The 13,644-nt window shown below is 49.8% G+C and overlaps 1 protein-coding gene across 1 annotated transcript in view; it reads right to left on the bottom strand.

The window, feature by feature from the left end:
- Positions 1-2,283: 2,283 nt before the first annotated feature.
- The window catches only part of AMFR (autocrine motility factor receptor), a 45,248-nt gene continuing 33,887 nt past the window's right edge, over positions 2,284-13,644 (bottom strand). The window contains exons 11-14 of the mRNA XM_040254011.1: positions 9,625-9,759; positions 7,451-7,534; positions 4,719-4,903; positions 2,284-3,898 (exon numbers count right to left, since the gene is read on the bottom strand). Coding sequence (XP_040109945.1) covers positions 3,751-3,898; positions 4,719-4,903; positions 7,451-7,534; positions 9,625-9,759 — 552 coding nt within the window. The 3' untranslated portion in view covers positions 2,284-3,750. The remainder of the gene's footprint in view (positions 3,899-4,718; positions 4,904-7,450; positions 7,535-9,624; positions 9,760-13,644) is intronic.

A 13,644-nucleotide genomic window follows, 5' to 3' on the forward strand; every position in this document is an offset into this window, starting at 1 on the left:
TTCCTGAGTCTCACCCTCGGGCTTCATTCTGACACGGAAGGGAAGGAGGGACTTGACTGGGCCACAGCCACCGGGAAGCTGGTGTGTAGGGTTGTGCCAGATTAAGGACCCTTCATCGTGGACCTTCTTCACGCCTGTGCCAGTGTTGCCATCAAGGGGGAACCGGCTGAGCGCAGCCCCCTGGGAGCAGGGCGGGTAGAGGAATGGGCCACTCTAGCCTGCAGTGCCCTCTTCCTCCTGGTCCAGCACCCCCTCATTGGAAGGGCAGGTTTCCTGCTAATACGTGATTCTGTACCCAGGGGCTCCACCACAGCATAATGGGTGGTCCCAAGGATGAGGCCAAACTGCCCCAGCCCTCTGCACCCAAAGGGTCATGTGCACTCACTCGGACATCTTGAAAAGCCTCCCCTGTTGCACCTGAATGCCAGCAGTCCCCAGCAGGCCAAACACACGGGACGACTGAGACCAGCACAGCCTGGCGCACGGAGTCGGTTCTCCATTCCCTGGGTCTGCTGCAGTTAAACTGCAAGTCAGTTGAGGCTGGGATCTGGAGGGAACACAGCTCAGCAAAATCCTGCATCAGGTCCTTGGATCACTTAGTAGCCAAGCAGTCAAGTGCTCCACCCAGGAGATGGCAGGGGCTGGGTGAAGTCAATTAAGTGGACTCCTTCACACACCAGCAGCCCAGGAAGGCCTCTCCCTGGCACTGCCAGTGGCCCTTTAAATCTGGTGAGGATGGCAGGTAGGGGCTAATACTGCTGCAGAGATCGTGGAGTAATAAGAGACTAGTCCCCTTCTGTAACAAAGAATGGATCCAGGAGCTCCTTAGCCAGGACAAGCCTGCTGGTAAGCCAGCCAGGCCCAGCCCTCGCCCACCATTTTCCCTCACCCCAACTTATCTGCAGAAGGAGGCGCACAATCTCAGTTGATGGGAACCCTGTACTCTCAGGACTTGACTGAGAAGAAGCTTGACTTCAGGACACAGGTCTGGGGGGGTTACAGATGAAAGGCTGAAGGATACCATGATTTCTACATGTGGCATCACTTGAATTTCTCAAAAAAGGAGCCATAGGGTAACAGGGTTCTTGCCCAATTTGCTTGTGAATTCTGTAGCTAAAAACAACAGACGTTTCTTTGCCCTTACTTAAAATGGAATCCAGAAGCATTTTGCTAGGAAAGGGTGCAGGGAAAGCCCAATTATTAGAACAAGACACGTGGGGGTGGAGCCTATGCATCATGGTTTCCAGATGTTCCACAAGTAACTCTAATGTGCAGTCAGGTTCAGAACCACTCCTAAGAAAGAAGAGTGAGGAGATGGGAGATGAAGGTGTCCAGAGGCAGGCAGGCTGAGCTGTCCCTTGGCCTAGCTGGGCAGCAGGGCCAGGGCTCCTTGTGCGTGCGAGGCCCTGTCCAGAGAGCTCTCAGCTGTACCCAGAGAGGACCACATCTGCTGGCCAAAGATCGAAGAGCACACGGTCTACCCGGCTCAAGCGGGAAGCCAGGTCCATGCGGCCACCTGCACACCCAGAATCCACATCAACAGAACTAGAACATCCACAAAGATCATGGGTCTCTACGGTACATAAAAGCCTCAAAATCAGAGCGGGGAAAAACCAAACTGGGAACCCAAGATGTCAAAAGGGTCAAAAGAAAATGAAGGGAGTGAGGGAGACCACTTCCAGAAGAGCCCAGAGAGGGCAAGGGCCCCTCCACCACCATTCACAGAGCACCCAGACGCCCTCGGTTTACAGACCTGAACCAGCTGCCTGGCCTCCTCAGCAAAGCATGCTGGAGAAGCTGGCACGGCCAAGGGGCTGGGGGCGGGGGCCACCCCATGGAGTTGGGGGGCTGGCCCAGCATCCTGCCCTTGCCTTTAGTCTGTCCCAGATATCCCCAAGAAGCAACAGAAGCCAAGAGACAGTAAGTGCACAGAATCCTTTCCTATGCAGGCATAAAATCCAAGGGTGAATTTAGGACCTCTCTTTGGGGTCGTTTTAAAGGCATGTCTCTCCTGTGATCACTGTCATATTGCTGTATTCCATTGTCTCAGGACCCTCTAAAATTGACTCCAAAACATTCTTTCACACATTTGAACCATAAGAACACACGGAATTGGTATCATCTTTAAAGGGGCACATCGCACACACACACACAATTCTAAAGAAAAACCCACCAACCAAAACAGAATACACAACATCAAAACACAATCTAATTTCTGCACTTCTGAAGAAAACTGCCTTAGCTCCAAGCTACACGCACCACCACCTTAGGACAGTTTGCTTTTTATTATTATTGTTGTTGTTCTTTTACAGTAAAAACAAATAGCTATGCTCTCAGCAAAATAAATTTTAAAAGAAAAAAAAAATCACAGAAATTTACTAACAGCATTTCAAGATAAGGCTTTTGAAAGATTTATTGAAATAAATTATCTCAGCCTAAACACGTACTCATCGTGCTATTTTCAATTACTTCTCAACATCCTAAAAACTTTGTTATGTAAAATACATTTAACTTTGCCAATTTTAGGTAATACTGGATTCTTCCCAAAAGGACTACCATAAAACTATGCTTTCCAACATTAAAAAAAAAAAATTAATCCAGTAGGACATAAAACTGAACTATGTAAGCTATGATTGCGTGTTTCAAACCCTTCAAGTGAAATTTGTCAAGGATTTGAAAAAGTTCAGATCTGGGTCTGCTCCAAGGCAGGTGGAGACAATACCTCACCTTTTAACCAACACAGTTATGAAAATGAAGGGCTCCAGGGAAGAAAGCTACAAAAGGTATCATTTATTTCTTCAATGAAGCCCTCCAAGAAGTACTCTCCCATCCCCAAAGACCAAACCCACAGCCTTTGGCATTGCCTAGTTGACTTTACCAAGGAATTAAAACCACGAACCAAAGCTTGCTGCTTAACCCTGTCAGTGCTGACCTTCCCCATGTCTAGGGGCAGGTGGGCAGGGGACAATGAAATACAGAGAGGAGAGGATGGACACGCAGGGCGTACTCATAGATGGAGGAGCACCAGCATTAATGGAAGTAAAGCCAGCTCTGGACAGGGGGCTCGGAAAGTCCCAGATGTCCTGGGACACAACTGTCACCTCCTCACACCACATCCCTGGGCTTTCCCTTGCTCTGCTCCAGTTATCAAACCAAACACGGTTTTTCCATGAGGCCCCGCCGGCCCAGGGGTCCAGAAGCCTGTAGCTCTGGCCTCACTCTGTGACATTCTGAATGCCTCCTCACTAAGAACAGCAGCTGGACAACAGAAATTACCCAGAGGTGTGGAGTCAGGCTCTGTCTGTCCATCTCCACGCTGCTTTGTATGGATCCCCCTGCCTCCAACCTCCATCTGCTGCGCACACACTTCCTGCCACATTTGGAGCTAAAGACACCGGCATCTGTTAGGACTTCTGCATAAGGCAGTCATGGACATTGCCTGCTTCAGGTCTTTGGTTGCCCACCTCCTCTTGATCTTCCCCACCCCTCCAAAGTCCAGTCAATACAGAAGAGATCATACCTAGAGTTAAAATGTGCAGTGTTTCTAAGGGAAGAGAAATGTCACATAGAAAGTATTACAAAAAAGGATTAAATCTGTCAGCTGTCCAAACACTATTAAGACCACATGCTTTATACAGCGGTGATGCAGTCAAGCCCGCTTCTTCACACAGCAGGCCCAACTGGGGACAGGCCTCTTCAGCAGGCCGGGCACGCGGCTCGGGCTGAGGCGGCGAGGAAGGCAAGGAAGCGCTAGGAGGTCTGCTGCTTCTGAAGTCTCCGCTCGGCCGCAGCGGCCAGCATCCTTCGACGCAGGGTCACAGGGTCAGAGGTCGTCCCTTCTGAGGGGAGGCAGCTCTCTGAGGCCGAGTCATCTTCAGAACTTCTGTTCAAGAAACGCCTACCAAAAACCAAAGGTGCAAGTGAGGGACCCGGGGAGCTCTGGAAGGCAGGCACACAGAAACACACTATGTGCTTCCGTAATTCCCCCTTCCCCGGCACGGCCACAAAGCTGTCACTCAGCACCACCCCGTAAACAAGACATCCCGCCCTGAATGGAGGGGCGGAAGGTCTCTGCAGCAGAGGCTGCTCAGCCCCTCTCTCTCCTCCACCCGCCGAACACACACAGCGTGAAGTCCCTACTCACCAGGCTGGCGCTGGGCACCAAACCCACCCACGGGAACAACACACCAGCCCTGGCACCAAATGTTTAACCACCCAGTGCCTGCCAAGTCAAGAGAACATTCTCCCTCTGGCTGCCCCCACCCGGGGCTGGGGCTTGCGGGGATGTAGCCGTGCTCTGAGGCTGGCCGTGCAGAGTGGTCAGGACGGAGGACTCAGGAGCTGGGCACCAGGGCGGCATGAGGCACTCGAGGCCTTGGTTTCTTCAGCTTTAAGTCTGTTTAATGGGGATAATCACCGTGCTCCCTCTTAGAGTTAAGAGAATGAGAAAGTAGCTAACATAAAGGGTCTAGAACACGCTGGCACAGAAGTACTGACCATGGGAATGTGGGTTAAAGCGCCTACAGGGGACGCTGGCGGTGCTGGCCAGAGGTTATCGGGTGGCCCAGTACTGCCAGATCCTCTGGCTTTTCAGCAGAGGTCTGAGACTGGAAACTGCGGGTGACAGGCGCTAGCGCTCCAACGCTGGCGCCTGCGGCAGGGCTCGCGGGCCCAGGAACGGGCGGGCGGCGCCCGGGACGGCGCTGCGGGCCGCTCACCTCCGCGCCTGCTGCACCAGGTCATCCTTCCGCTGCGCCAGCATGCGCTGCCTCTCGTCCGCCGACTTGGAGAAGCGGCTGCCCCGGGCCTCAAAGGCCCCCCCCTCACGGGGCTCCGCCTCCAGCTCGCCGAAGTCCAGCGCCGCCTCCAGCCGAGGGCTGAGGTCCAGCGGCACCCGCTCTGTCTGGACACAAGGAAGCAAGGGGTTGCCGTGAGCAGTCCAGTTCCCCACCTGACCAGAGCCCCTCATGATGCTCTTCCAGACCCCAAAGGAGACAGGCTACCAGGCAGGGACCGAGAAACACATGCCAGCAGACATGGGTTCCTGATGGGCAGGGCCTGACTCACCACGGCATGCTCAGCACTGGGGAGTAAGCGAAGGATTACCATATGGAAAACAGAAGCACCTCGAAACTGTCCTCTCGGAAGACACACAAGTTAACTACTAATTTGCATTCTGGGAATTTTCTGCTCACCACTACTTATGGCTCTAAAATTTCAACAAGTCTTACCACATGTACTGCACAAATTTTATACCCTCATTTGACTCTGAGAACAGCTAGGCAGATAAGAAAGGTAAATTCTTAGTATCTTTTTTAAAACAGACATGAGATACTGTGCTCGAGTCACAGGATGTAATAATGGGGCTCTCTCCATTACAGCTGCAGCTGTGAAGGCCAAGACAATGCCCAAGGCCCTCCGCAGTCTTGGTTAGGGGCCATCTGCGTTGCTCGTGCTTCCAGACCCAGGCTGGCCAGCATCAGCCCAAGGTGAAGACAGAATTGAGGAGCAAGTGGCTGAGAAGCCTATTTTAAAGAGTTTCTGGTGGGAGCGCTTCTCCGGCTTCTCAGATGAGCAAGGGAGGAATGTCAAGAGAATCCCGGGGCCTGACTTACACACCCTAGAGGCTGGGGGACATGGGGGCCGATGACGACTCTCACACACCTGAGAGACCTGGCAGGAAGAAACCGGCTTGCAGCAGATTTTAAAAAGGCTTTGACGGGAACAACTGTAAGGTCCGCCAACTCTAAGGCACCACTGTGTGCGCTCTGGGGAGGAGACATGGGTCCTACGGGAGGAGACATGGGTCCTACGGGAGGATCCAGCCCAAGGCTGCTGAGAGACTGCCCAAGAGGACCACTGGAAGGGGTGAGGGGGCCCCACGAAGTAAGGGCTGGCTGTTGAAAGACAGTCCAAGTTCAAAGGAAGAATACTCAAGGTTTCTGGTACTAGACAGGATAGAAAGATCTCTAAAATAACAGCTGTAATACACACACACACCCCCACCTACTGACCCTGGGGTCACATGGCCCATCCTAACCCTCTCTCCTCCTGAGTCTGATCCTAGAGGAGTTGGGAAGAAGAGCCAATGAGTGGAGGTGGAGGCAGAGATGGAAGGAAGGGCATGGAACCCCACCCTCAGGCTCCCACAGGCCTCCAAGCCTGATCCATGCAGGCCTGAGCTTGGGCAGAGGGAAGGCCTCGAATTAACAGGCAGAGCTGATCTGCTGACTGGGCTAAATCGAGGTGTTTATTAAATGACTGTCTGTTTTCCAAGAACTTATTACTTCCTGAGAACAGCCGAAAGTGTTATATAGCAAGCTTCTTTGTGAAACAAGTACTTTAATTTCACTACATTAAAAAAAAAGTCAGAAACCTTCAGGCTCACTCTGAAAAGAAAGTTGGGAAATCAAGACAGAAATTGAATGTGCTGTACCCACAAGGCCACCCAGTAAGCCCAGCATCTAAATCAGAGCTAAGCCAGCTACGAAAACTGGAAAGGCAATGATCCTCTTCTTCAGAAGCCAGACACCATTTTACAAATACTGCACAACCCAGCTACAGATTCGGATATGAACATTTTAACTCAGCAACAGATCTGAAGAAGTCTTAGGAGTTTTTAGAGTTTCCTGTTTGTAGGGAAAGACACGTGAGGTGAAAGCAGCTGCTTCCGAAGAGCCCTGACTCCCACTGGAGGGAAGGCAGTGCCCTCCTCGGACCCCTTCCCTGTGTGGGGAGCCCCACACATCTCACACACACAAGGAAATGCAAAGATAGGGTTGCTTGGGGGTTTTCAGTCCCTTAAGAAAGTTTCCAGCAAGTACAGTCATCGATAAGCAAACGGGAATTACAAAAAATGAATGTGAACTGGCACCCCCAGGCTGTAGGGTGAAGAGCTCAGGGTGGAGGTACCTCTGCCCTGCACAGCGGACAAGGGAGCTGTTTTCGGTTGGGGGCATTCACCCCCGGTCACCCAGAGTGCTTATCTAGACAGATTTGGTTCCCAAGATAACTATGCTTCCCCCCACCCCGGGGGTCTCCTGTTGGTGAAATGTGTGGAAGTTCCTGCAAATGCTGAGCTCAACAAGAGAGGTGGAGGGGAGAATAACCTGATGACCTCGGCTCTGGAGAGTGGGGCCCACGTGGTCACCCCGAGTCCTGGGCTCAGCCCCTCCGCACCCTTCCTAGTGCTACACTCAAGTGCATGGTGGCAGGCCTGGCCAGGAGCGCATGGCCCCTTTCTCCTCCAGGTCCTGAGGATAGTCCCCAGGGAGTGGGCTGCCGGCCACACCCGGGCACAGTGAGGTTTGTTAGCCTCACATGCTGAGACAGGACTGGCATACGGCCTGCTCACTACTCGAGCACTGTCACACCCACATCAGAGGCGGACGAAGCCCACCGCCAGGCGCCCCACCCCACTCCTCCTCGGTCTCTAGGGCACAGGCCTTACCTGAACAGAAGCTTCTCCGTCCTCCTGCTCGCCGTTTGGCCTTTCCACGGGGCTGTTCAATGCGGGCCTGATGCTCTCTGACCGCTGAAAGAGATACAGCAGCACAGACAATGCAGAGCCGCTCTGAACTCAAGGAACAGGTACAGGGGGGCCTGGGGTGGTGGGGAGGAGCTACAGCCCCAACAGGCTGAGTTCAACCAATCCCCGGCATCCAAGACACGAGAATGCTGGATTAATGACCCGACAAAGGAGTCCGAGGCCTAAGTCCGAGAGTCATCAACGTTTAATTTCCCTTTCAGTAATAATAACTGCACAACAGCAGCAAAACACAACAGGAGGACAGACAGGACACTGTGGAAAAGCCCCGACACGGCCATCTCATCCACCTCAACGTCCTATCAACTAGGTGCCGCTGTCCTCACGCTCAGCCAGGCTGAGACCCTAGCCGACATGGCAGATACCTCGGGACCCTGCCCTCGTCCCTGCAAGTCTGTCCCCTCGGTGCCGGCTGGCTGGTTTCTGTATTTCATCGCCCAAGGACTCACTCTGGCTGTTTGAGGGATCTCCACACTCCTCAGAGGAGGCCCTCTGCCAACAACTGATGGGAACTGGTGTATAAACACCCCAGCTCCTCTTCCATCAGGAGGCACGTGAATTCTACACTGGATCCCAGAAGCCTCCAGTGGCCTCGAGCTCTAGACATCCATGATGCTGACCTGCTGGACAACAAGTCCGTAACCCACCTCACAGTCCCACATGCTGCCTGTGTTTCCTAGACTCCTTCTCATGGTTCCCAGAAAATGTCAGTCACTCAGTCCTGTCCAACTTAATGATCCAATGGACTACAGTCCGCCAGGCTCCTATGTCTATGGAGTTCTCCAGGCAAGAATACTGGAGTGGGTAGCCATTGCCTTCTCCAGGGGATCTTCCCAACCCAGGGACTGAACCCAGGTCTCCTGCATTGCAGGCAGATTCTTTACCATCTGAGCCACCAGGGAAGTACTGCGTGGTTCCCAGAACACTTCTCAAATTAACTACTGGCATCCAAATCCTTCTCAGCGTCTGCTCCCAGAGCAACAGCCAGTTCCTACAGGTAAGGAACACAGAGCCACCTCTAATACCTCAACCCCTTCGACTACCAATTCCAGGCTTATTCCCTCTTCAAAGATTCTCACATTTTAAGATTTTTACTAACAGATTTCCATGTTTTGGCATATCAAAACTGAGTAATTTCTTGGTATTTGATAGCCTGCATGTGGCTCAGTCACTTAGTCGTGTCTGACTCTCTGTGACCCCACGGACTATAGCCCGCCAGGCTCCTCTATCCAAGGGATTCTCTAGGTCAGAATACTGGAGTGGGGTGCTGTTTCCTCCTCCAGGGGATCTTCCTGACCCAGGGATCCAAGGCACACCTCCTGCACTGGCAGGTGGACTCTTTACCACCGAGCCACTTGGGAAGCTCTAATGATACTCTAATCACATATTCACTCCTTGGTCCTGCTGGAAAGCTTGTCTTTAAAATGTCAATACTTCTTGTACCCATCAAAGAGGTTTTATGATGGGCCAGCAGACAGGATCTTTATTAAAAAAGTGAAAAAACAAGCCTCACACAGAGAGGAATTATACCCAGTGGAAAGCCACACTGATGTGCAAAGCCAGCTGAGGGTGCTATCTCCCATGGCCAGGGTTGGCAAACTGCAGCCTATAGGACAGGTTACTCCAACGGTTTCTGTAAATAAAGTTTTACTGGAACACAGTCATGTACATTCATTTCCATATTGTCCACGGCTACTTCAGCACTGCAGCATGGAATTAAGAAGTTACAACAGTTAATGCATGGCTTGCAAGGCCTAAAATACTTCAATCTGCTAGAAAAAGACTGCAAATCCTTGTCGAAAAGTGAACTGATACTATGACCTCCTGGGCTGGTGAGGGCAAACTGGTTTGGGGTATACATCTGCATAAAAAATCAGCCAAATATTTGTGTCCTTGTCTTCAGCCAGGCCTCCTGGATGAGTCTGTTCTCAATCATAATTTGGAAAGTTAGGGAATTCACAGAAACCCTTCATCAAGTCATAAATGATACTCAGCTGTTAAGTAACTAAAACGTTAGTTTAGAAGATTAAACTTTGGTGAGGACAGAATTCACTTGTCATGCCTGAACCTCAGTTTACCTGTGTGGGAAAAGGTACTTGAATCCGTCCTTCCAGAATGTTGTCTGTTGTTATTTCAACCGAGCGCGTCAGCTGGAGGTCTTGTAGCACCAGGTGGTATGGCACCTGGGGAAACATCTCTTGAATCTGATGAGCCTGCAGGGATACAAAGAGGCCACGGATGCAGTCACTCTGCACAGTCACTCCCTCAGGTCGCGGGGTGAGGCAGGCTCTGGGCACTGAACTCGGTGACCTGCCGTGAAAACACAAGGACGGGGGCCACTGCCACACCGCAGATCACCGTCACATGGAGGACTTCTCCAGAAGGCCAAATGGGAAATTTGGTGACGGCATCAACTCCAAATAAAAAAAGCACAGACATACACCCCTCAGGCAGACTGAATTAGAATATTCTAGCTTTAAAAAGTATTCATTTTATTCAATCCTAGGGTTTGGCACCAAAAAAAAAAAAAAGCTCAGTAACAGGTATAAAACATATTCTCCTTAAAGTTATATATTCCTAGAAGGAACAATAGATGAAATTCAAATGTGTTATGTGAAAAATGTTCCACTCAAAAGGCTATGTACTGTAAAATGGTGACAGTGTTAGTTGCTCAGTCGTGTCTGACTCTTTGTGACCCCACAGACTCTAGCCTGTCAGGCTCCTCTTTTTCTGGGATTCTCCAGGCAAGAATACTGGAATGGGTTGCCATTCCCTTCTCCAGGGGAATCTTCCCAACCCAGGGATCGAACCTGGGTCTCCCACATTGCAGGCAGATTCTTTACAATCTAAGGATTCCATTTATATGACATTCCAGAATAAGCAAGACTATAAGGGTAGAAAACTTATAGGTGGTTCCGAGAGGCTGGGGTGGAAGCAGAAGTGATCGATTACAAAGGGGCACAATGGAATCTGAGGGGAGGGGGAATGGAGCCGCCCTGTATTCTGATTATGGTGCTGGTTACACTACTGAATGGGTCTGACAAAACTCATAGAGATGGTTACTAAAAACTCTGAACTTACTGTATGTAAGTTACACTTTGGCCAGCGGGGGCGGCGGCGGGGGTGGGGTGTGGTGCGGGTAAGATTCTAAAGAATGTAATTGCTAATACTGCTCCAGAGCTGAAGTTCTCAAACTGTGCTCTAGAAATGTCACAGAGGCCATCAGGGCTCTAGGTGGTCACATGTACAGAGGGAAGCAGGCAGAGATCTCGCATGCCACCACCTGTACGTTCATTTGAGCAGCTCCAGATTTTTTTCTCATGCATGTATATTTATTTTACAAACACTTATATTCACGGTTTTATATGTGGAAAAAGTCCCAATGATCAAAAGAAAAAATGAGGAGGAAAAATAGAACTGCTTCAGAGGCACAAGAAAGTCTACTGTTGGGAGAGGACCATGTTGTCGTAACTAGAAAGAGGGGGAATGTGTCTCAGCGTCAGACCGAGAGAGGAAACACCAGGGTGAAAGCTGCTTAAAGCTTTGCTTGGGTCACTGTTGGGGCAGAGAGGGCAAAACACGTGTCTAGCACAGAAGGACCTGGCGCTCTGCTGTCCTGGGATCCTATATTGTTTCTATGAACATGAGCTGATAGTCTTTCAAAACCCAGGTCAAGTCAAAGCTAACTGGGCAACAGTCCACAACAACCTGGATTCTCAGATAACATTCTTCTCTATTCATAAACAGCTCCCCCTTAGTTTCCCAAATAAAGTCAGTCCAAAGCATTTCTCCCAGAAAGTGCAGCAAACTACATATTAGATCTTTATAAAAAATATATTGTGCCAGTAAATTAGTTGTGCTAAAAATAGACTATTCCAATCCACTGTGGATGGGGAGGAAGAACACCAGGACCTGTCTGTTTAGAATTCTAAACGCATCAACTCCAAGGTAATTCTCATTCCTGGGAGGTTTATGCGCCCATGGACTCTGACTTTCTTAAGGGGGCAGGTGAGGTGATCAGCCTGAAGAGCTTCAACATCTGACTGAGCCTAAAGTACCCGCGCAGAGCACCGGGGCGGTCGCATTCCCAGGCCATCTGCTATCACGACGTTCCTCTCTCTCTCTCTGCTGATGACCTGGCTGAGTGCTTCACTGAGACAGCAGAAGCCAGCAGGAAGCCTGGTCTTTTTTCTCTTAATGGTCAAAATCATATACAATCACCCATCTTAACCATTTTTAAGTGTACAGCAGTGTTAACTACACACACACTGCCGTGCAAGACATCCCCAGAATACCTTCATCTTGGCAAAACCACAGCTCTAACACCCACTTAAGGGCAACTCCCCACTGCCCCTTCCCCATGCAGCCATTCGACTTCCTGTTTCTAAGAGCCTGAGTAATTTAGATACCTCATGTGAGTGGAATCACGCAGTATTTGTCTTTCTTTGTAACTAGCTGATTTCACTTAGCACAATATCCTCAAAGTTTTTTGGCTGGCTGAATCATACTCCCATTGTGTCCTATTGTGACCATTTTCATAATCCATTCATCTCTTACGGACACGTAGGTTGTGTCTACCTAAATGGTTACTATGCTCCATGCCTTAAAAAAAAACTGTATCTCAAAATGACATGCCTACAGCCATGTCCATCCCTCCCCCAATCAAGGTGAATGAATGCCTCTCTCCTGGCTCTGGCGCCCAGCCCATCCTCCACCTCAAGAACTGTGCCTTCAGTTAACTCTGTTCTGTACCATCAATCTCTCCCCCTCTAGTGATCATTCCTATTTGCATACCAAGCATGCTTTAGGATCTTTTTAAAAAGACTCTTGGGTACAGAAAAGAACTAAGAGCAGGGTCTCAAAGAGATATCCATACACCCATATTCATAGTCCCATTACTCACGATAGCTAAAGCATGGAAGCAACTCAAGTGTCCACTGACAGACGAATGGATAAGCCAAATGTGGTCTGTCCATACAAGCGGATATTTATTCAGCCTTAAGAAGGAAGGAAACTCTGACACATGCTACATCACAGCTGAACCTTGAGAACATAAAGCTTAGTAAAATAAGCCAGTCACCAAAAAAAATTTATGATTCTGCTTAAATGAGGTCCCTAGAGTCAAATTCATAGAGAAAGAAAGGAGAATGGTGGTTGCCAGGGGCTAGGAAGGAGGGAATGGGGAGTTCCTGCTTATTGGGTTAGCGCTTCAGTTTTGCAAGATGCAGAGTTCTGGAAATGGATGGTGGTGACAGCTGCATACAAACATGAATATACTTAACACCACTGAACTGCACACTTAAAGGTGGTTAAGTGTATGGTATGTGACGCACTGGAAAAAACTGATGCTGGGAAAGATTCAGGGCATGAGGAGAAGGGGGCAACAGAGGATGAGACGGTTGGATGGCATCACCGACTCAATGGACATGAGTTTGAGCAAACTCCAGGAGATGGTGAAGAACAGGGAAGCCTGGTATGCTGCACTTCATGGGGTTGCAGAGAATCGACACGACTGAGCAGCTGAACAACAAAAAATAGAAAAAAAAAAAAAAAAAAGATGACCCGTGGGGAAAAGAAAAAGAATACATACTTAGCACTTGCGTCTATGTGTATGTAAACATTATGAGAGAACACAACACAGAAAAACTGATCAAAAGTGTTATTCCGTGAGAGGAGGGAGTCTGGGCAGACGGAGGCAAGGACAGGAGTGTGACTTCACCAGATACTCTCTATAGGTTTTGGTTTTGATTCTGGGGGTGTTTTTGGTCATGGCTCAAAGCATGGGGGATCTTATTTCACTGACCAGGGATAGAACCTATGCCCCCTGCGGTGGAAGCACGGAGTCTTAACCACTGAACCACCAGGGAAATTCCCTACAGGTTCTGAAATTTGTGGATCAATGGCCTGCTCAAAAATCTTAAAGAAAAAAAAATCAACCAAAACTCCTCTGATGGCACACCCCTATTAAGCTACCACCTTACTTCTTTGTACCATCTTGTAACACACTGCCAGCTACTGAGTGTCTTCAGCTCCCACTCATTTTCCAATCCAACAATCTAGAATTCAACCCCTCAAGCCTTGGAAACTGCTTGTTCCTC

Source organism: Oryx dammah, unplaced genomic scaffold (genome assembly GCF_014754425.2).
Source record: "Oryx dammah isolate SB20612 unplaced genomic scaffold, SCBI_Odam_1.1 HiC_scaffold_13, whole genome shotgun sequence".
Taxonomy (NCBI): Eukaryota; Metazoa; Chordata; class Mammalia; order Artiodactyla; family Bovidae; genus Oryx; species Oryx dammah.